The sequence below is a fragment of the Harpia harpyja genome, chromosome 7, assembly GCF_026419915.1.
Source record: "Harpia harpyja isolate bHarHar1 chromosome 7, bHarHar1 primary haplotype, whole genome shotgun sequence".
Lineage (NCBI taxonomy): Eukaryota > Metazoa > Chordata > Aves > Accipitriformes > Accipitridae > Harpia > Harpia harpyja.
The window spans coordinates 13,306,383-13,328,790 of record NC_068946.1 but is presented as its reverse complement, the minus strand read 5'-3'; the positions used below and the strand labels follow the sequence as shown (position 1 = coordinate 13,328,790).

At 38.8% G+C, this 22,408-nt stretch overlaps 1 protein-coding gene across 5 annotated transcripts in view; it reads left to right on the top strand.

Moving 5' to 3' along the window:
- The window catches only part of PCNT (pericentrin), a 101,946-nt gene that overhangs the window by 40,488 nt on the left and 39,050 nt on the right, over positions 1-22,408 (top strand). For 3 of the 5 annotated variants that reach the window (XM_052793685.1, XM_052793684.1, XM_052793687.1), the window contains 11 exons: positions 1,082-1,233; positions 2,076-2,290; positions 2,712-2,938; positions 4,397-4,559; positions 5,652-5,795; positions 9,127-9,165; positions 14,101-14,330; positions 14,797-14,916; positions 15,434-15,454; positions 18,185-18,412; positions 22,189-22,359. In XM_052793685.1, the coding sequence (XP_052649645.1) occupies positions 1,082-1,233; positions 2,076-2,290; positions 2,712-2,938; positions 4,397-4,559; positions 5,652-5,795; positions 9,127-9,165; positions 14,101-14,330; positions 14,797-14,916; positions 15,434-15,454; positions 18,185-18,412; positions 22,189-22,359 (1,710 nt within the window). The remainder of the gene's footprint in view (positions 1-1,081; positions 1,234-2,075; positions 2,291-2,711; positions 2,939-4,396; positions 4,560-5,651; positions 5,796-9,126; positions 9,166-14,100; positions 14,331-14,796; positions 14,917-15,433; positions 15,455-18,184; positions 18,413-22,188; positions 22,360-22,408) is intronic. The other 2 variants (XM_052793686.1, XM_052793688.1) reach the window with 2 other exon arrangements.

The window sequence follows — 22,408 nt, the reverse complement described above, 5'->3', positions numbered from 1 at the left end:
TTGAATCTGGAATTGGCAAAGATAATATTCGTTTGCCAAACAAAACAAAATTCTATGCTTTCTCTAAAGCAAATATCTAAATCGAATCTAGGTTACCCAGAAAGAGGAGAGGAACAGTTTGAGTTTTCAAAATAGAAGATAAAATGAAATAAAACATTCATGTCTTCTCTCACAATTCAGGAAGTTCTGACCAAAATGTAAATTTGGTATATTAGACTGTTCTGTTAGGCCTTTATGTTTAGTGGGAAAACTGGGAGTAATACTAAGAATTTCCCCCACTGGAAGAAATGCATTATTGTTTCCTGCTTTTCATACAGGATTTGATGAGGGGTGAGAAAGTTGGCATGGGAGTAGAATCCTTTTCTTTCCTTGCAGTTTCCTCTGAAATAGACAGACTGATTTGTTGGCTTACTTATGAGACAAAGTTTCTAACAAAATAGTAGTGATTTGTTTGGCAGCAAAATCCAGGGGTCAGGGGTAGGTATATACATACATATACGTATTTATTTATATTTTTATATATACATATGTATATATATGTATGTATGTATATGTATATATATGTATGTGTATATATATGTATATGTATGTATATGTGTGTGTTTTAATGGGATGGAGGTGTCATCTGAACATATAAATATGAGAGAACATTTTTCTAGAAACTTTTTTTCAGGCAGAGCTTATAAAGCAAAGAACAAAGTTAGCTGGCACTGATGATACTGGATGAGGTTGCTGTTCAGGTTTGTGTGCTACAGTGTCAAAATTTATGCTAGGACATTGCTTTGTGTCTTTGAGGCATAACAATGAAAGCAAACTAAAGTATGATGCAAAGTTTTTACAAGCTTTGTGCATTGCTTGTATGCACTGAGTCTGAATGCAAGTGAGGCAACTCCCTGAAGCAAAATCAACATCAGAAAAGGAGAACTAAAAAAATAACCATTCATTTTTAGCCTTTCTGCTGTCCTTCATTTCTAGTACTTGTAGAAGCAAATTTGCATAACAGCAGACGATGATTGGGTGAAGTTTGTCTTGTTTAGGCAACAGGATTGACTTTGTTGCATTTTTACTGTATTTTCCACAGCTGGAAAAGAAAGTGGAGTCTTTAAACCGTGAAATAGAGGAGACCAACTCTGAACTGGAGACACTCCTTCAGCGGCGGGACAGAGAAAACCAAGAAGGAGGGAATTTGGTAGCCATGTTGAGATCTGATATTGAGCAGTCCAAGGATGAAAGGTTTGTACATCTTGGGTTACTTAATGCTTATTGGTTGTTTTTTTTGTTTGTTTGTTGTCTCACTTTTCATAAAGAAATCAATAACTAGGCAAATTAAGTCAGGTCAAATTAATAGTGTAGGATGACGATATATTGCTTTTATTTGCAAGGTTTTTTGAGGTTTGTTTGTTTGTTTTTTTTTTTTTTTCAATTACCAACCTGTCTTGATATGGAGAGCAAGATTTTTTTTTCTTCATTTTTTTTCTTGTGGCCTGATGGAGTCTTTGGTGTTTTGGGGTTTCCACTCTCTATAATCTCGGAAAAAGCTAGGAAATGGAGAAGACATCTTGGTCGCAGAAACCTTTCAGTGCAATGTAGATTGGTTTGATGCGTCATTGGACTGTGTGGGTTAGAGAGAAGCTGTCATGCTGAATAAGCTTCTAGAAGAATTCCCTCTCTCACCTTTAAGAAACTGGCTTACTGTTTTTCTCAAAACTAAAATGTTTTCATAAGTAAAATTTTTGTTGTCTACTCTGCCAGAACACCCCTAGTTATTTTGATGTCACAGATATTATAGTAGTAGATATGTTCTCCCTACCGGTGCTTCCACAGATGTGGAAGCCTGAGGTGCTTGTGACTGCAGTATGAGCTCTCCGTCTACCTGTGGAGAAGACAAAGGGTTTTTGCTGAGCCTGCTCTGTGAAAATGGCCTTGGTTTTTTGTGAGTCGTCTGAATCATCTTCACTGATAACTGTCAAACTATGGCAAGATATCCATTGTAGACTGTCAGTTTTTCAGTAGGTTCAAAGTGTCCTTTAAATCAAGTGCTTGCAATTTTTGAAGTGTTCGATATGCTGTTCTAGGAAAAAACTGCAGGAATCTTATCAGCATGTTTTGAAATTGCTTATGGAGTTGGTGAAGGCCACAATAGCTGTTGAGGACCTTATCTGTAGCAAGATTGGTCTTTGCCTTGATGACAGTCTGGCTTCTGGAGATTCTAGAGAAGGTCACAGTATTATGGACGAAAAGGGATTCATGCAGTGTTTCAAAGCCAAAGAAAAGCATCACCTAGAAAAAGGTGAGTATAAATCTGCATAACTGGATGTAGTCAATTCACATTCTTGAAAAAGGCCTTTTCATTTCCTTTCATATGGATGAGACTCAGACAGGGGCTATCTCTTCTTGCAGTGTTTTCTGCGTCTCTTTCAAAGTTGCTACACACTTAAGATAGTGCAGCTACTAAAATGTTGCTGGAAAAGGCTGAATGGGTTATAGGGCAAGAAAGATGAACTTGGTGAATGCAGAGTTTCAGGCCCTGATGTGTAGCACAGTATTTTGAAACATTGTGAAAGACTGTCTTGATTTTTCAACACTGAGTTATTGATGTGTACAAGTTTTCACCTTGTAATACATCTTCAGGATGAACCAATGTCAGTGTCTGATGTCAGTTGTTATCTGAGTGGCCAGTTCTGTGTCATTTTTTCCGTGTTTTTAAATAGCTTGCTTGTTTTCAGTGGATGAGCTGCTTGATGAAACTCTTGCAGAACACAACCAGCTGTCTCCAGTGACTGACGAGGGGTCTGAGTTGAGCCAATACTTATGTGAAAGTGTTTTTGCAAAGCCAGAATTGACATGTGAAAATGAAGAAATGATACTGAAAATTTGTCATCGTTTGCACACTGCAGTGGAGAGACTTCTGGAACTGGTTACAGAATCAACTAAACAAGTAAAACTTTGTGTAGATATATAATTATACTGAAAATGTGAAATCTGTTTTAAGGCTTGTGTATTTAGTACCCTGTAGGATTGGCTATTAAAAAGAATCAGATTTTGTCTGAATACATGACAAGTTACCAGTATAGGGAGGCATGTGCATCCCCTGCTGCTTACATTGAAGGTTTTGCCCTTATTTGATCGTTTCTTATGAGACTTGAACAACTTTTTTTCTTTTTCCTAGCAGATCCTGTAGGAAAGCTTGCCTTAAGTAGATTTAAACTAGGATTTTAGATGCATTTGGTAACTTCAGGAGACCAAAAGTTAAGTGTTTTTGAGGGAGTTTTATGGCACTTCACATCAATGGTTCTTCAACATTGATAAGCAGGTTCAGGAAAACTCAGTCCCATGTTAAAATGTTTTGGGAATATGTAGATAGCAGCAAGGAAACATCCTTGTAATTACATACTGTTTAATTGTGATAAAAGGAGCTGGACTCAATATCATAAGAATTTGAGTACGTCCATACTGAGTTTTGCAGTGTCTAGGCATTCAGGTTTGGGAAGAGAAGCTGTAAATCTAAGGTAGATGCCTGAGTACTGTATACATTTAGAGGATTGAATTTAGTGCTACAGTAATTAGTTTGTTGAGTAAGGACACCCCTAATTTAAGAGCAAATGTGAAGGGAAGGAATATTTCTGAAATTCTTCTTCTCATCAGGTGTTTTGTGCAACCCAGAGATAAGTGTCTGTGTGAAATGTGTATTCATCATCTTAAAAAAATCCCTCCTGGAATGAGGTGCTTAAATTTGTATTTTGGGGTACTGATGCTCATTCCACTAGCTTGTGGCTAATTTGTGGCTAAAGCACTTGCCCAAGCCGTGGCAGATCTAGATTCTAGGTCACCTTCATCAGCTGCATTCAAGCATACTTTGCTTAGGTCTGTGAAATGTTCTATCCACCAGGATAAGGTAAACTAAATGGGAATGGGGCTGCTCTATTCCTTTCCTTTGAACTTGAGACATTGCACATAGGAATGCAAGATACATAGTCTCAGAGAACTGGTGCCATACCTTGGAAATCTGATAATGTATTGACTTCACTGTCTATTAGACATGCCTGAATCTCTTGAAGAATTTAAGTGTAAGGATGCTTTGAATTTCAAGTGGCTCAGGAATTGTCAAGCTGAGCAGTTTAACCAACAGGGAGGTATCTCTCTTTATGCACAGTAAAGAAACTTACGTGCCTAAGGAAGATTTGTGGCAAAAATACAGGTACGTGAGTACAGGGAATCACCAAAGTGTCCGGGGGTTTTGGATAAAGTCAACCTAGTACTAAAATGAAACTTCAAATCCTGGGCCTTAATGCATAAATGTTATAAAATATTAAGAAGGCTTTTGTTTAAATGTCTGTAGTATTATTATATCATGTGCATCTAAGATCTGATGCTAGGGGAAATTGTTTGCTTTTAGCTGGAGAAAATGCATGAAAACCATGCGCAATTTGAAGAAGAATTCAGCCGCCGAAATCAGGAAACTGCCCAAGTGGTTAGTCAGCACCAGGAACTAATGGAGTGCCTCAGTGAGGAAAGTGAGGCCAAGAATCAGCTGGCACTAGAACTTCATAAAGCAGAGGGTAAGAAAATGAAGCCAATATAGAGATTTTGGTGTCATTTACTCATAGCTCATTCTTCCAAATATTTATGATATGCTTTTTGTGTCTTTTGTTGTTGATTTGCCTGTTTGTAATCCATTTTCTGCATTTCAGATTGCTGAATTACTTGAAGCATGAGTCTTCTCTTGCAAATCTACTACTTAGTTCTCTTCATGTGTTTCCCTGGGGCAAGCATGATAGTGCTTAGTCCTATACTTATACCATTGACTGGGTGTGAAAAATACCATAATTTTTAAAACAGCGGTTTGCATTCCTGCATGTCTAAACATGGGAGCTTGGATTATTGAAAAGAAGATATACTCTCAGTGTAAATCAGTCCACCTGTCTGACCTTGGAAGGCTTCAGCATGAACCAGAGCAATGTTTGATGGTAGCGCAGGCATAAAGAGATTCTGTAAGAAGAGACAAAAAGGCTGAGGCTGTTGATCTCAATGCTATCACAGACTGCATATTGTCAGTTTGATTCCCCCTTGTGAAGATTACGACTTGAGGTCCTCGCCTTTATGTAGGAGAATCTTTGAGGGTTTCCATGTCCTTCAAGTTGAGCTTCTCTCCCTAATCATGGCATCTGCTTTCCATTCCTCTTCTCAGTCATACCCCTTTAGGCTTATTTAGTCTTTCCAAAATCCTGTTTCCTTCCTTTCTGTGAATCATTCCTGGATTTCTTGGGCTCTGAATTTGATCTTATTTTCTGGAGATTCTGTTTCTTCGAACCTCATCCCCCAGCAGAGATTGTGTCAGGCTGTCCTATGTTGTGAGGTGATCCCAGGCCATCAAGGCTTAGTGATCCCCATATACATTCTACATGCTTGGGGACACTTTGTGACATGGCAGCTTCATAAAACCTGTTAGAATACATTAACTAGTACATTTTATTCCTTAAGATACTTCACAAAGCCTAGCTACAGTGTAAATTTAAGTCATCTAGCACTTCTTTCTTTCTATGTCGTCTTCCATTGTTTGCAAAAAATTGTTTACTCATGTTTTCAAGATGCTTTTTTCCAATAGATGAGTTTGTCTATTGCTTTATTTTCAATCTAACTTGGTATTTTAGGCATTATCGAAGGCTACGTTGCAGAAAAAGCTGCATTGGAAGAGGCCTTGAATCTGAAAGAAGAGTCTGAACGTCGCCTTGTTGTGGAGCTGGAGAATATGCGTGAACGCTTCCAGGAGCTAACCCAGGAGCAAGCAATTCTTGGTGAGGAGTGAGTATGACACTGTTAGGGGAAAACAAAACTGTGTCCTGTCAGGGCACACTGCAGTGTGTTTCTATACTGTATCAGTCTTTGGTTTGATGACCTAGTGAGCAGCTCAGTCTGGTACAGAGGTTACCAGGGTCTTCCTGTAAAAGCAGAAAATAAAATAAAGCAGCTGGTTCTTTGCTTATAAGACAATAGTACTGTTAGTGAAGAGTACTACTGCAGTCTTATGTTTAGTTAGAAATGGAAAGTGTCTGAGAAAGAGGCATGTATTAACTACAGGTAGTTAGTTGCAACAGATAATTAGCACCTAGTTAGTAACTGAAATGCTGGTTATTTGACACTGCAGTCAAAGAGAAGAGTTTGAGCTTCAAGGCTTTTGACAGCTTCCAGGACTAAGGAGGTAGCTTAATAATGACGGAAGAAATAAAATACTCCTGGAAGGTTATTTGAATTATGAAAAAATTGTGGTGGTGATGTGTACTTAGTTTCATATGTAAGCTTTTCGCCTGCTCCCCAGCCTTGTCCTATCAAGACACACACACATGACCAATAAAGGTGACTGTGGAGAGATTTTAATGGTCAAGCTCAAAGCCTATTTAGGTTTTTAAATGAAAGTATATGGGTTGAAAAAGCTGAATGAGGTAGTGTTGTTGGAGCGGATAAGGTGAGGCAAGTATCTTAAATTTTTGTATAAAGGGTGACTCACTGCAAGCCACAGCCAGCCACTGAAATACCAAATCAAACTCAGATAAGTAGGTGCAAATAAGCAATCTATATAACTCCTTCCCCCACTCCATCACTCCCTCAGCCCCACAGAGTATGTGATATGATGTAAGCTAACTGAAGGGAGCTTGTGTAGGGAAGTGGAGTAGGATGGGGGGAACTCTCTAACATACTGGATGGAGTCTAGTAACACTCAATGAGTGGAAGTTGATGCTGTGATAACTCACACTGCAAATGAAGGAGCGCACATTTTAGCAGTGACAGCAGTGATTTAATAAAGACCCTGAAGAATCTACATGTAATATAGCTGGCTTACATGTAAGACATTTTTTTGGTTCACAGAAGAAAATTCAGAGATGTTATGTGACTTGCACTATGCAGGATCTCAAGACTAGGTTATACTGGTTCTTAATGATGAATCTGTGAATCATTTAAATAGCATTATGTAGTTTTGACTTCTTGAATTTGCAGCCTTAATGTCATTCTAGCACTTCTATAAGTGAATTTCTCTGTATCATCTTCCAGTAGAAATTTTATCATTTGGGATCACTGCCTTTCTACTTCTGCTAATGCCAACATTATGCTACCCTCAGCTATGTCACCACAATGCCACCTTCAGCTATGTTGCATAGATCTTTACTGCCTGAGCAGACTGCATAACAGATAGTTGTTACATAGTGCATGCTTAGGTCAGAAATAAAGACAGCAAGAAACTGTTTTCTAGTGAATTTCTCCATTGTCAGTAGTAGAGGAATGTAAAGACTCTAGGTTTCAGGGTACGGACCCAAATTCTATAGGAGGGGTGTGTTTGACTGGACACAGTCTATATGTTGCAATTATCTGTCCACTTCTCAGGAGCCTCTGTTATAGACTTCTGACTGACTTTCAGCCCTACTGTATCATTCCTCTGCAACTTTTGTCTGCTTCTCGCCTCTCCCCCACCTCACCTTCTCCTCTTCTCTTCTTCTCTTCACCTCTCTTCTGACTCTTGACTCTACCATTGTCCTGCTCTTGCTCACCACCCTTCCATGTTCTTCCTTTTGACTCTGCACTCAACCTTTCAAATATAGTGCAATCAAAATCTCATGTTGTACATGAAGTCATAGAATGGTTTGGGTTGGAAGGAAGCTTTAAAGGTCATCTAGTCCAACCCTCCTGCAATGAGCAGGACATCTTCAACTAGAATAGAATATTTTCAGTTGGAAGGGACCTACAACAATCATCTAGTCCAACAACTAGCCTGACAACTTTTGGTCAGCCCTGAAGTGAAAGCATGTTATTAAGGGTATTGTCCAAATGCTTCTTAAACACTGACAGTCTTGGGGCATCAACCACCTCTCTAGGTAAAGGGTTCCAGGGTCTGACCACCTTCTCGGTAAAGAAATACTTCTTGCTGTCCAGTCTAAACCTCCCCTGGCACAGCTTTGAACCATTCCCATGAGTCCTCTCACCGGATACCAGGCAGAATAAACCAGCACCTCCCTCTCCACATCCCCTCCTCAGGAAGATGTAGAGAGCAATGACGTTGCCCCTCAGCCTCCTTTTCTCCAAAATAGACAAACCCAGAGTCCTTAGCTGCTCCTCGTAGGACATTCCTTCCAGCCCTTTCACCAGCAACTAGATCAGGTTGCTCAGAGCCCCATCCAACCTGACCTTGAATGTTTCCAGGGATGGGGCATCTACCACCTCTCTGGGCAACCTGCTGCGGTGTTTCACTATGCTCATCATAAAAAATTTCTTCCTTGTATCTAGCCTGAATCTACTCTCTTTAGTTTAAAACCATTACGCCTTGTCCTAATGCTACAGGCCTTATTAAAAAGTACAGTACTTATGTTAGTGTTAAAAGTTGTGTCCTTCTCTGACCTCTCATATGGCATCTTAATAATATCTTACTATTACCTTAAGAGAAAATTGAATAGTGGTCTTGTGCAGATTGCCCTGGCTTACAGATCTTATGTGCGTTTGCCCCAGTAGGCAGAGGAGGTGGTGGGGGAAGACCTCTCTTCCTCAGGGGAAAGACAGCAGAACATAAACAGATTCAGGGGCTGTAACTGGAACTATATGCATGTTGTGCTTGCTTTACAACAGTGATTATGGCATTGAGTAATATGTCCCACAGGAAACACAAAATCATTCCATGATATTGTTGAACACAAGTACATCTGTATGTCATGGAAATGTATGACAGAGTCTGTAAGTCTGTGCCAGTGAGTCCTGCTGGACTGAATCCTGCTTTGAATCCACTGGCAGGAACTAAAAGGGGGGCTTGAGGCATTAATTATTCCATCTCTCTATGGGGAAAACTGCAAAAAGAGAATATTGATTGTCTTAGAAAACGTGTAAGTGACTAGCCAAGAATGTTGCAACAAACTTGCATGGTTATAATGTAAAACCATTTCTATAGTAGCTCTAGTCCAATTATAGACATGGATCAACGTATGTCATCAGGAGCTTTGTGTCATAATAAAGATGAAATGCATTTCTGCCAAATAAAAGGTAGGCACTATCTCTGTATTACATATGAATTTTTAGTGATTTAGAAGATGGAATGGATCACAATGTCCTATTCTTGTCTTGTACATGTCTGCATGTTTTGATTTCTAGGAACACCTATTGCTAATGTAGCACAAAAAGAAGGTTCAGGTTTGTAATGATGTGTGGGTTTTTTCTGGTTTGTGTTGCTGTGACACTGAGTGAATGAATTGATAGGTTTGATTTTATTTTAACAAAGAGGAATAGTACTTCATAAATAGGCCCAACAAATTACTGGGATTATGAATATCTTGGCAAAAAATAGTTATGACTTCTGTGATGCATCAGAAAACAACTAAAACTAAGAATATTCAATTCACTGATCAATATTTAAAGGAAAAAATGTTTTGCTGCCGTTAGGCTTAAAGTGCATTGTGACATTATCTTCGTGTTTGCCAGCTTTATTTTTCTTTTGAGGGGATGGAGTGGGTTGTAAGCTTGCTCTGAGCTTCTAATGATACACAGTGGGCTATCAGAATGATTAAATTAACTTAAAGGGGGAAAAAACCAAAAATATTTGAGGTGATGTAAAATGGTGAGCTAAAAAAAATACAGCAAGAACTGAATGAAGTCTAAGGGAAAGTAGAGAAATGTAATTGAATGGATAGGTAGATCAGAAAAAAGAAGGGGAGAGCAGAATGGTAAGGAAGGCTAGTAATGGGAGGAAAGATGAAACCAAAAACAAGCAAGAAGGATCTGTAGAGTTTTCCACTGACTTTGGAAGTCTAATGCTGAAGTAAAATTTGTAGGTGGCAAATTGAAAAAGGCATCTTCCCCCCCCCCCCCCCCCCCAAACTAAACTGTGCATACTTAACTCCTGAGTAGCAAACATTTAGACCTGATAAATTCATAGCTGCCATGATTATGTCTTGTGGTGTACTCAAAATATAATTCTCTTACCACGTTCTTAAATAGATTTTATTTATATGCATATATATATATATATATTCTTAGATGTGTTCTCTTGCATATTCACTGTCTCTTGTTTCTAGACTTTTTCTTTTCCCCCGAAGGGAAACCAAGTCCCTCAGGTGAATAAAAATGAATTATCTAGGTAAATTCCCATTAGAGTTAAAAAGCTGCACTGGGTGGTCTTGCCCATTACTGTATCTTTATTCCTTCTGTCCATTCAGATCTCCCTCAAGCACTATTTTTATTTAACATATTTTTGGTGACCACCTCGCTATCCTTAAATTTGCTGCTGCTCGCAGCAAATATATAACTTAGCTGGTTAGAGTGGATTTGAGGATTGACATTCTCCTGGTAGCTGCAGTCCAGCTCTTGCCAGTAGCTCATTAGAACCTGAAGAGTTGCATTTGCTGCAAGTGCTGAGCCCTAAAATTCGCCCCCTTTCTCCCACCCCAGCCATCTGTAGTACTCTTCCTCTGGTTTGGCATTGTTTGTAGTATGTGGAAAATACACTAAACAAAAATCACATTGTTTGGAGTTCACTGATGTGGCTTATTCCTTGAAAAGCTGATGCCTTCTCCCTTTTTTGATGTGGGGTACTAATGTGAGTAGAATGGCCTCGCTAATACAATGCACTTAGAATGGAGCTTGGCGTTTGCTAATGATGATCTTGGGAGAGGGGAGGAGTGTGCTGGGGCATTACCAAAGTGGAATTGCATGATTTGAATTAGCATTAATAAAATAGCAGTTTTGTCCCTACAAAGAAACTAATCTGTGATCTGATGATCTATTCATGTTGCTTGAAATTGTATTTATAGACTTGGAGAACATGTGCTTAAAAAAAAAAAAAAATTAAAAATTGCTCAAACAGCTTACGCTTACTGAGATTGCCAAAATTTGATACCTGCTTTCTTTGAAACATTTTTAATTCCATGTAAAATCTGTTAACCTAATGACTTTTTTCCATTAACTTGCATTTCTGTCTGAGGAGGTGACCATGACTGTTTATTTCAGTTTTATCTAATCAGTATTTTGTTCCTCAGAAAGCAATAGTATTCCTTTTGAACCTAAAAAGAAGCCATCAACTCATTAACGATTATGTTTCTTAGGATATAGAAGGAAAAATTCTTGTGCTTGTTTTCACAAAAGCATCAGTTCTTTTCTCAGGGGGTCAGTCTGCATACGTGCCCTTCCTGTGGGTGCACATATATCTGTACACACTATACCTTGCCCTCCTCTGTGTACCATGTATAAGCAAAATACCATAGAGTGGTATTTTATTCCCATCTCCTGCCTGGCAAAACACAGCACTTGGTAAAAGATATTCCCTGTTGTGCAGCTATGGCTGGGATTCAGTCTCCTAATGGAATTCAGACTGTCGTCAGCTTTTTTCTGGACTGTGTGTTTGAGCCTTGGATAACTTGCTGTGTTGCATCTCCTTGATAGCAGGAGGCTATTACAGCTCCAAGTGAGTTGTGAGAGAAATTGCTTTGGGGGGACACTCTTCATTTACCTGCATGCATTCTGCCGGAGCCCGAGTTACATCCACAACTCGATGAACGTTTGATTAGGAAGCTTGAAGCTTACTTAGTTCATGTGATTATTTAGCACTGTGCTAGAAAAAGTAGGGAGCATGGCACAGGCGACTGCACAGTTGTTGTGTTATGTGGGCATCTGAGATACTGCTCTTGGTAGTTGTGAGTTTGCAAAGTTAGTGCTTGGAGTAAAATGTAGTTGGAATGTAGTTGTGGATTATCACTCAAAGGCAGAAAGTACGTACCAGGACTAGATCTTTTTGAAATATGTGGTCTGTGTATCTCCAGCAGTTCCTCAAAGTCCTTTATTAATCCTGTGATTTGTATTTATCAGCCAATAGCAAACTTAAAATGGCAGGAGAAGCCCAGTGCCAGCATACCCGTGTGTAAGGGAGGGTAGGGCTCTTAACATGCTGTCTAGAGTGACTGCAAAGCAAAATGTTGTTGGGTTTTTTTTTCTCTTCAGCTGGTGTGTGTCATGCTCTCACATTGGCAATGTACATGTATGCTATGCATCTCAAAGAATTCAAGTGACTGATAAGCAATTTTGTGTCCGTTTCAGTTGGTTTCAAAAGCTACCATAGGTGCTTAGCAAATCTGACAAATGGTTAAAGAATCTGGTACAGTTCCATATCTGCTCAGTTTTCTTTTGCTCAATTAACCTCTTAGTTTTATATTGGATATTTTAATATTGTCTTAATGCAGAGAAAGTACAGTTGCTACAGTAAGAGACTACGGTGACTAAATCATGGCATCATAGGGTTGCTGTGGACCTCGAGCTCATTTAGTCCATATTTTTGTCCCCAAACAGAATCTCCTTTACTTGTTTCTCTTTGTCCAGCCTCTTTAATTTCCAGAGACAGTCTTCACAGTCCTGGCACACTCTGTTCCATTATCCTTACCGCAGTGACGTTTTCCCCAATGTTTAATGTAAATGCTATTGCATCATTCTAAGCTTGTGATGCTTATCCTTTTAAGCATAAACATAACATAAACATAACATAAAAATGTTCATGTTTCTTGGCTTGTTTTAAAGTGTCTAGAAATGTAATTAAACATCTGTGGATAGTGAAGCACTAGAAAAGATGTAAGGAGGCTGTGGTATCACTTTAGTTTTTGAAGTTTTGTAACAGCAACTTAAAAAGATGTTAGGTCAGAAATCATGTGGGTTGAGTTGATCATGCTTGGAAAAGGGAATTGTCCCATTCTGGGAACTGAGCTGGATGACCAGTTAAGATCCTTGTTAGAATCATAGACTTACCTTTTTTTCTATGACTGAAAACATTTAAGATGAATAATGGAACATTTGAAAAGTAAAATAATGAGCTTTTGTAGGACCTTGCTTTAAATACTAGAGAGCTGGACTTCTGTCTTCGTGTTCAGCTATATTCACATTATATTCACGTATAGCTTTCAGCTATATTCACATTAAAATAGTTTTGCTCCAGGTGCCTTCACAGTAGAGTCTCACTTTGGGTCTCCTAAACAGTGTATTCAGTGCGTCCAACTGACTGAAAATGCAGTTTGTAGGTATAAATTAGCTCTTGATAACTTAAACAATCTTGAGCGATGTATGTTTTCATAGTTGTTTTCCTTTTGCAGTCTATATAGGGCAAATATGTCCCATCTTTTTCCCAGGTGTTTCTTCCCTTTGTAACCTCAGAACTGGACTGATTTTCTGTAAGCGTGATTTTTTTTCTGGGTTTTAAAATCCCCATTCAGGTTCAGAGAAGAATATTAACTTCGCTTTCTCATAGCAGCTAGCTTCAGGGTAGGCCTGGGCACTGGTGACCCCTAAAAAGATGGACTGGGTGCTAACTCAACAGGGTAGACATCAGCAGCAGTATCCAGCATGGCATGAGGCAGAGGAATAATTGAGAGGCTGACTTGAGACTGGTTGTTGGAGCTCTAAGGAGGATCTTGGCATGACAGTTTGGAGGAATTGAGAATTCAGTATTGGATGGCTTGATTGGGAAGAGATTTGAAGTGAGGTGGGAAGTTGGGATGGAAGGGGTGGCAAGAATTTTAGGATAGAATAATGAAGGATGGGGCAGTTGGAAGGATGGGTATGAGAGACTAGGTGGCTGAAAGTGGGGTGTGGGTCTTAAACTTAGGCATGGAGCACATCTGGAGTGGAGTGAATTTGGAGGATTGAGGATCTGCTGTGGTTTGGAAAGAGTCTCTGGGGCAGGAGGAGCGTGGAACTGGGGTTGAGAGGGCAAGGACCTAGGGAGGGAATTTGAAGGACTCCTGGTCAGGTGAGATGGGGCTTTCTGGAACTGTGAGGTCTCCAGGGGCGAAGGTGAAAGCTTTCTATGTGCTCAGAATATCTCCAACCAGGATTCATTTTGGGATTGAGAACAGATGCCCATGTCCTCCTTACTACGTTGTACAGTAGTCTTAATAGAGATGGCTTTCAGAGACACAGTGGGCAGCCAAGTATCACACTTCGTTTTGTGTCACTTACAGACCATCTCAGGAGATTTTTTTCCTTGGTTTTGTTGCTGTCCAAAATACCTGAATTTAGTCTTGTCTTAAACTCAATTTGATTTTTTGTACCCTGCACTGACAACTTTGTTGTTATTTTTGTGTTCCTGTCCAGGTCTACTGAAGGAAGTAGAATTTTTAGCAAAGGAGAAATTAGAGCTTCAGTGTCAGGCAGAAAAGGACCATTCCAACTTACGTTCTCAAATGAAAGTTTTGGAGGTGGAACTGGAAGAACAGTTGCATAGTAATCAAGACCTGGCTACACAGTTATTGGAGGTTGCTGAATTAAAACAGCAAATTCAAGTTCTTGAAAAACAGCTTAAAAACCAGCGGCAATTCATGGATGTAAGCAAGCTTGGTACCATATTTCCATGGTTTTAGACGTGATAAATATTCATCCTAGTGATTGAGACTTGGAAGATGGTTCCTAAAATGGGATACTTTCCATTTGGTTTGAAATTAAGACTTTGGTATTCTAGTCTTGTAAAAGACTAGACTCTTTGGTTTTGTTTTGCTTTTTTTTAAGGTAGTTTTTTAATTACCTTTCTGTAGTATTACAGGATATTTTTTTCCTTTTTATTAATTGCTAATTGTAGTTTGTATGTACATTGGAGCCAGAAAGGGTTTTTTTTTTGTCGTTCCTTGTAATTTTAGCTATGCTTTTAGGACTACTAAAAGAGGTTAATGATTTTTAAGTGAGCATAGTTTCTTCACCACAAAAACAAGCGCCGCATTTTTCTTGTACTCAATATTTTAATTAAATGAAAAGTTTCTTTAAAAAGATTTTCATTATCTCTGGTTGGGTTTACAGGAACAAGCTATAGAAAGGGAACACGAACGTGATGATTTTCAGCAGGAAATTCAGAAACTGGAAGAACAGTTAAAACTTTCAGCAAAATCGCAGACGTCAGGAGAGCCCAGAGAGTATAGGGTGAGTAAAATCACACTTAGTGGCCAAAAGAGTTTGTTTACTACAATTAAAATACCAAAATCTGTATTGTCTTGGGGGACTGGCTCTTGAGAGACCTTTTTTTTTTTTAGCTCTGTTGTCATCTAGCAAGTGGATTTTTCCCCAACTGACTGGACTACATTTAGGCACTGAGAGGGTACTTGCATTATTTCTTATGGAGATGGAAAGAAATGTTGGATGTGCATTTACAGTAAAGTTTCACAGCCTATGAGCATAGATTAAATTAGCTGAGGAGGACAACAATACAGACACTCTGCTCTACAGAGCACACCTGAGTGACGACTACTGGGTTCTAAACATGTTTAGGTTTTTTAGCTATACCAGTCGTAGTAAGAGATGTTCTTTGTCTGCATGCCTTGTCCTATTTATATTTATAAATCAGTCCTTTTTTTCACATGTTTATTTGTTTGATGCTTGGTTTCAAAGATTAACTTTTGCTTTTTGTTTTCATTTTTTCACGTAAATGAACATTATACAGAACTATGAATTGATTCTACAGGTATGGAAAACAGCATGAACATCTCTAACTTTTCTTTCCTTTTCCTTCCTTCTTTTAATTAGATCTGCTTTGGCATTTTTTCCCATTCTTGATATATCAAGGCTGCTTCAGCTTGACTTGGAGATAAGGATACATGTTTTAGGGTGGCAGAATTCTTGCAGGGAGTGAGGAACCGCTTTCAATTTTATTTCCTGTACATAAGTTTCCTTCTCCTGGCTTATTGCTCAGATGTATCACAGGCAGTTACTTACTGTAAAAGAGCTTTTTAGCATGAAAGGAGAAGTTGAGGTTTGGAGTATGAAACAGAGATATGGGAATTACGATGATACGCTGTGCCTTAGCCTTCAGCTTTTGTTTGTGGCCCTGCTCTTAACAAAACTTCAATGTGTATATTACTAAAATGAATAGAAGGAAATAAAATTATGTACATCTTATGAAATTGTGTACCTTGGTGTTAGAGAAGCAAGTCTTGTAGGAACAACTGAATCTTTGATAGAGTGAATTTTCCATGCTGGAGGGCACCTGATTGTCACTTGCCTTCTGTTAACCTCTAATAAGAATTCATTAGGCTTCTTAAGAAGTAGCATGATTTCATATCATTCTGCATCAGTCTCAGCTTCTCATTTGCATGAGTGCCATTGTCTGGCATTAAGATTTTCTGAGTACATCACTCACGTAGCCTACGTGTTACACTGTGGCAAAGATCAGATGATCTTAAAGATCTTTTCCAACCTAAACGATTCTATGATTCTGTGATTCTCTGACTTGTTGAAGATCTGTTTGTACCCAGAAGGTATACCTATGTGGCAGTCTTGGGCATAAAGACTCATAAAGGATGTACATCAGGTTATTAAAAATATGTCAAACTGTTAAGACCACAGCTTGCTTTCTATCCAAGGAGTTAGGTGGATGACAGTTTGTTGCTAGTGTGCTTGTGGCTTAGTAAAGAGGAATGTCTGAAAAAATTAAGACTAGCTGCTGTAACTTTGCAATCTCTCTCAGAAAGGATTAAAACTTAATTGGAGAAAGGCCCACAAGGAAGGTAACTAAGCAAGTGACATTTGTGGGTAGGGTGAGGTATGCATGCAATCTGTGCCAAAATAAAATGTCAGGGTTTAGACAGTTCTTGTACAGTTGTTTAATGCAGTTGTAACCTTGGTAATTGCATAACTCGCTCTGAAACAAATCAGTTCAAGTGAACTTCTAATTTCTGCATGTAGGAGTTATAACAAGTTCATAGTTGTTCTCTAGGCTCAAGGTATATGTGAGTCAGATTATTTTGTGAAAAGAGTGCTGGTTGGTACTGGGAGCTACCATCTGAGAGTATGCCATGAGGGTGAAGGTGGTGAAGGTTGTGCTTTCTTAGCTACAGGATTGCAGCACTAGCTTTCTAGCAGTGTGGTGTTAAAAAACATGCTTTTCATGTGTAGTGTGTCATAGTTTCTGAGATTCTGATGCCAGAATTTTATAGCATTAGAAAATATTAGACTTCTATGAGATTTTTCTATACCAAAAAGCTTTACTGTAAGGCCTGTATTATGCTTAACAGTTCATTAATTGCTGATGAGATGAGAAGGGAATAAGATATATACATAATTAAGGAAATGTATATGTGCCTGTAAGCAGTTGAAAATGTAATGTTAATCACTTTTGGTATCCTAACTAGTCTGTGACGCTCTCCATGCTTATTAATTTGACTAAATTAACTCTATCCTTCTGTATTTTGCTAGAGGGTGTTTTTTCTGGTTAAGTAATATCTGTACAATACTTTGAAGATGTAAAGTTCTATATTAATACAAAGAATTTTTATTTTATAATATTGAAGTGGAATTTGCATAATTTCAGACACTTACTGATGAACAAAGCATTAATTTTATAAAATCTCATCTTCCTTGCTCATTGGTGTTGACCAAATTGTTTCTCCTTTAGAAGGTTTCCCATTGCTTTCCTATCTGAGCTTGCTTTCAATGTGCTTAATGACTTTATCACTGCCACTGTAGTCTGTCTGTCACACTTGGTTCTCTCCTGCCTCTGTTACCCACCAAAGCTCCTAGCCTTGCCTTCACGTTAATTACTGGGATGAATAAGTCACTGTTTTCCTGCATCTCTGTGCATGACTGGATCTCAGTGAGCTCAAATGCAAAATTGTTATCCTCTTCACATTTAATCAATTTTTGGAAAAAAGAGTACCTGTTCTTTGTTGACTGCTGTGAATCTGTCTGATTTGCAGGCACTGAGTATGTTACATTGCATATTTATCTTTCAATTCTTGGTATCTTCCTTTAAACTGGAATTCCCTGAAGTAATGAAACAGGGTTCTGAGGTTACAGAAATACATCTAATGCTATTAGTAATAATTCATGTAATCTTGGGGTTTTTTAATCTTAAACAAACAAAAAAACCCAACAAAAAACCCCACACAGCATAAGGCCCCTTTTGATGACCACTGGGCCTTGAGAGTATGCCTTCATCCAGTACTTCACGAGAATACTGCCAATATTGAGAGAGTAATCAAATGTGTATTTAAGAGCTGCTGCATTTAGAAGACATGATTTCAGAAAGTTACTTTTTCATCCTTTCTGTCCACATCTAGTTTTACTTTCATCTCAGATTTTAGCACTAGTTTAGTCCATAGTAAAACTCCACCTGCTTTGCCATGAAATTACTCTTGCTTCCAATTGGAGGTTTGTTATATTGCCTGAATATCTGTATAATGTGATTTCTGTATAGGTGGAATCTTTGCAAGCGGAAATAAAAGAGAAGATGGATGATTACAATAAGCTGTTATTAGAAAAGGAGCAAAAACACCAAGAAATTGCAGCTCGTGATAAAGAGATAGAAAAACTGGTGGCACAGATACGAGAACTGGAGCACAGCAGTACTGAAGCCTCAAAGACTGTACGCTACTTTGAACAACAACTGCAAAAAATGAAGAAAGTGGAAACCGAATTAAAACAAGTAATTTTTAAATACTTACTTAAATGGGAGTGGCATTATGCAGACAGTATCTTCATGGGGGATCTCAACGACCGTGTTAAGTGGTATTTGAGACTATCCCTGGCACCTAGTGGTGAGTTAAACTGTTGTATTAATGGCAGGTATCACAGCCACAGCTTTAAACAAACTCTGGTTTTATGAACTATAAGCCTACTTACTACAGAGACTGCTTTTTGACAGTTGTCATGTTTGCATGGATCAGAGTTGCTCTTTTGCTTCTCTGGAAGTTCCTGAGAAGGTAATGTTACTGAATGTTAAACATCATGGATCTTGAATAAGTAACTATGTTTAAAATCATATTATCTTAATTGGTAGCTCTTCTTGCTATGTATCTTTGGAGCCAGATCTGTTTGCCATACTCCGAAATTTTTAGTGCTTTGGTACTACTGCAGATTTAGTCACACCTTAGAGTTAAGAATTACATTCCATTTAGCAAAAGTATTTGTCTTTTACCAAACATCTGAGTAACCTTTTCTACCTTCTTAAACTAAATGTTTTGGTTTCCTCCCAGCAGTTTTCTTTGCTAAGTATTGTTGGTGTGTCTGTCAGGTTTGAAGATTTGAGATTGACATGATCTAAACTAAATTTATTAGTTTAATTGCTAATTCTGTAAATACTTGCTTCCATTATTTTTCATTCTAAAAATATTGAACAAATTTTTTTGTTTGTTTTAGCTTCAGTTAACATGATATAGACTAGCCAGTTGTAGTGGTACTGGTGGTCTTTATTAGGTACTATTATTCCCATCTGTGTGGCACTTGTGAGATTGCATTTGGAGAACTGCTTGGTTTTAGACTCCCATGTACAAGAAGGACATTGGCGTACTGGAGCAAGTCTAGCAAAGGACCATCAAGATGGTCAGGGAGCTGGAGCAAATGATTTTTGAGGGGAACAGGGTTTGTTTAGCGTGGCGGAGATCTTACTGTTGCCTACAACCACATAATACAAGGTTATAGAGGAGATGGAGTCAGACTTGGAGGTGCACAGTGAAAGGGTGAGAAGATACAAGCATGAACTGCAGCAAGGGAAACTCCAATTAAATGTTAGGGGGAAATGGTCATACTAGGGGCAGCCAAATGTTGAAAAAGGGGCTCAGAAGAGTGGCTGTGGTGTCTCTGTGACTTGGAGATGGTCAGAATTCAGCTGGCCAAGGGCCAAGGCCCTGAGCAGAGCCAAGCTGGTTCTGCTTTGGGTCAGAGGTTGGACTAGATTGCTCTAGAGACCCTTCCCAGCTTAAGCTATTCTGTGATTTTATCCAAACATACAAAAGCTGTGCCAGTTAGCTTTCTGTCTAGCTTGCCTTGGAGTGGATGGAGACTGTGATAGTGCTGTTGACAAGTTGCTCTTGTCTCCGAAATCTCAGCTTTCTGTTAAACAGGCTTTCTTTATCCATGCGAATTCAAAATATTCTTTTAGCTGTCTGAATGTTCCAGTAAATTAGTCTTTCTTTAAAATCCTAAATAAGCCAAATTCAGACTCTTGGTTTTGTTTTTTCTTTTTTTCCAAGAAACTAATTCATTGGCTTTAGACAAGGTTATGCTACTCAGTTTGCCAACTGTAGGCATTGTAATAGCTTGCCTTGAAGCAATTTTGTGCAGTAAATAAGTGCCAATGGAGCTCTGAGAATGATTGTGTGTCACGATTTTTTTCTGTAAAAATATACTTGATGTGAATGGCAATTAGAGGTTTTTATTGTCCCCCAAATTCCAACATATGAAAAATGTAGGTATTACAGATAATGGAGACTAGTGCTAATGAGAAATAGGTCTGGAAAGAGTAATTTTGAATATGGAATGGTATCTTTTTGTGAAGAACACTGACTAAACTCACAGATCCATTTATCCTGCCATTATGTGCATGAAGCAGGTCTTTGTTTTTTCTTGGTCCAGTTCCTTCCAGTTGTTCAGGTGGTTGATATGTAACATTGACGCTTGTGGTTAGGGTTGTGCTGGGAGGATTGCTCATCCTTTTGCTTGAGGTCTTGAAGACGGGGCTCATTTAGGGAGTCTGCTATCCTATGGATTTTGGTATTGGTGAAAGAAGATACCATGTTAGACTGTATCTGCGTGGGCATCCAGAAGAAGGTTTTACAGTGAAAGTACATTACATAAAGCTCTGATTTTTGGCTGGATTGCCACTTGTTTTTGCTGGGTCACTGTAGCAACCTCAGAAAGAACACAGCAACTGGAGAATGCTAGGAGAAACTTAACTCTTGTGTGCAGAGCCGTGCTGACACCATGAGCTATGGCACACTTGCAACTCTGCTGTCCAGTAAATGCAGGAACATTCGAGGTAAGGCAGCCCAGTTCTGCAGGAATCTGGATTTGCACATTGTTACTGGAGGAGTTTTGTCAGTGACCAAGATGGTGTGGGTAATGTCTTATTTTCAGTTGATATAAACCAAAAAAAGGCTCTATTGTTGTTTGGGGTTTGTTGTTATGCGTGTCCTTTCATGTATGGCAGCAGGATGACTGAGGGGCTGGTTAATAACATAGGTTTCATGTGAGGGCAAGAAAAGTTTTCATTTATCCCTTCAGGACAAACAAAAATATTTGTGATAGGTGCTTTCCTACCCAAAAAAGTGCAGGTGATGCTTTCATAATTATTACATTTGGTTTTTATCCTGCTGGTGATACTAGGTGTGAATGACACAGCTTTGTACCCTAACTGGCTGTCTCCCCTATAATTTTCTCTTTCTTGTGTGCTGTGTGTGCCTGCAGTGCCCCCAGAGCTGGCCAGAAAGCCAGCCAGGGACTGGCTGGGGGCTAGTGGGTGGAAATCAGATGGCCTATTTAGTATAGGATGTGAAGGTTTGGACAACTGTTTTAAATACCTGTTCTTGGGCATGCTGTTTTGATGCTGCGATACAGTGTTAACTTTGTAATTGATGCTTCTTTCATTTCAAGATCAGAAGATGCTGTTTATGTACTCTGGGTCTTGGTTCCCCTTGATTAGAGAAAAGATGGTCAAATTTTACATAATTTTTGGCAAATTGTATGATGAGTCTAAAATAACCCTTCTGTTAGAGGTATGTATGTTGAGCTATGGGCAGAGTAAGAGTTGAACAGCAGAGGTAGTTACTGCCTTAGGTTTCTTGTCCAGCTTTCCTCTGTTGTATTAAGTGCAGGTATGTATGCTTGCTGTTTGGACGAATTCCCAAGTGAAGCTTTCTTCCTTGGACTGACCCAGCTGCTGAGAAGGACTGTGAGAGAAAGAGGATCAAAGTAGAAGTTTTTAAAATAAATAAATGAAACTATGGTAGCTTGACAGACCACAGATCTGACAAACTTAGTGCTGGTGCTTCACATTCTGACTTAACACGATGTATTTGTAGTGGGTTTTTGATCTATCCAAAACTCTCCAGCTCTTAAATTTAGCTTGGCAAATATATGGTATCATCATAAATTTGGAAATGGCTACAAGAACAAGATGTTTAGGTTCTTAAACATACAAAACACTATGTAATTGAGAAAGTGTAATGTATCACCGAATGCTAAATTTTCAGAAGTTGTTAAACTTGGGTTAGAAAAAATAAAGGGGTAAAAACTTCACTGAGCTAAAAACATTCAGTTGTTTTGAATTCCTATTTCTTCATAGGCCATTGGGATTATGTATGTTTCTTCTTGCACTGGGGTTTGTCAGGGATGATGAAGTATTTTGGCAGGATTGTTCTGGTTAGATGGGTGTGTATATTGACAACGATAAATTCTAACATATAAAAAAAATATATATTGCAGGATAAGGAGGCATTACAACAACAACAGTACAATAACCTGATTCAGATCTCTGCCCTACAGTCTAAATTGGATGAAGCGAGGCACAGAGTGCCGGCAGATGGCAGTTCTGCCCCAGTGCTGAAGGAGCAGTTACAGGCAGAGCAGGAAGCACTTCAGATGAAAGAGAGAGAGGTAAGAGTTTTGGTAGGGTCCTGTAGACTTCCAAGTCCCTCACATAACT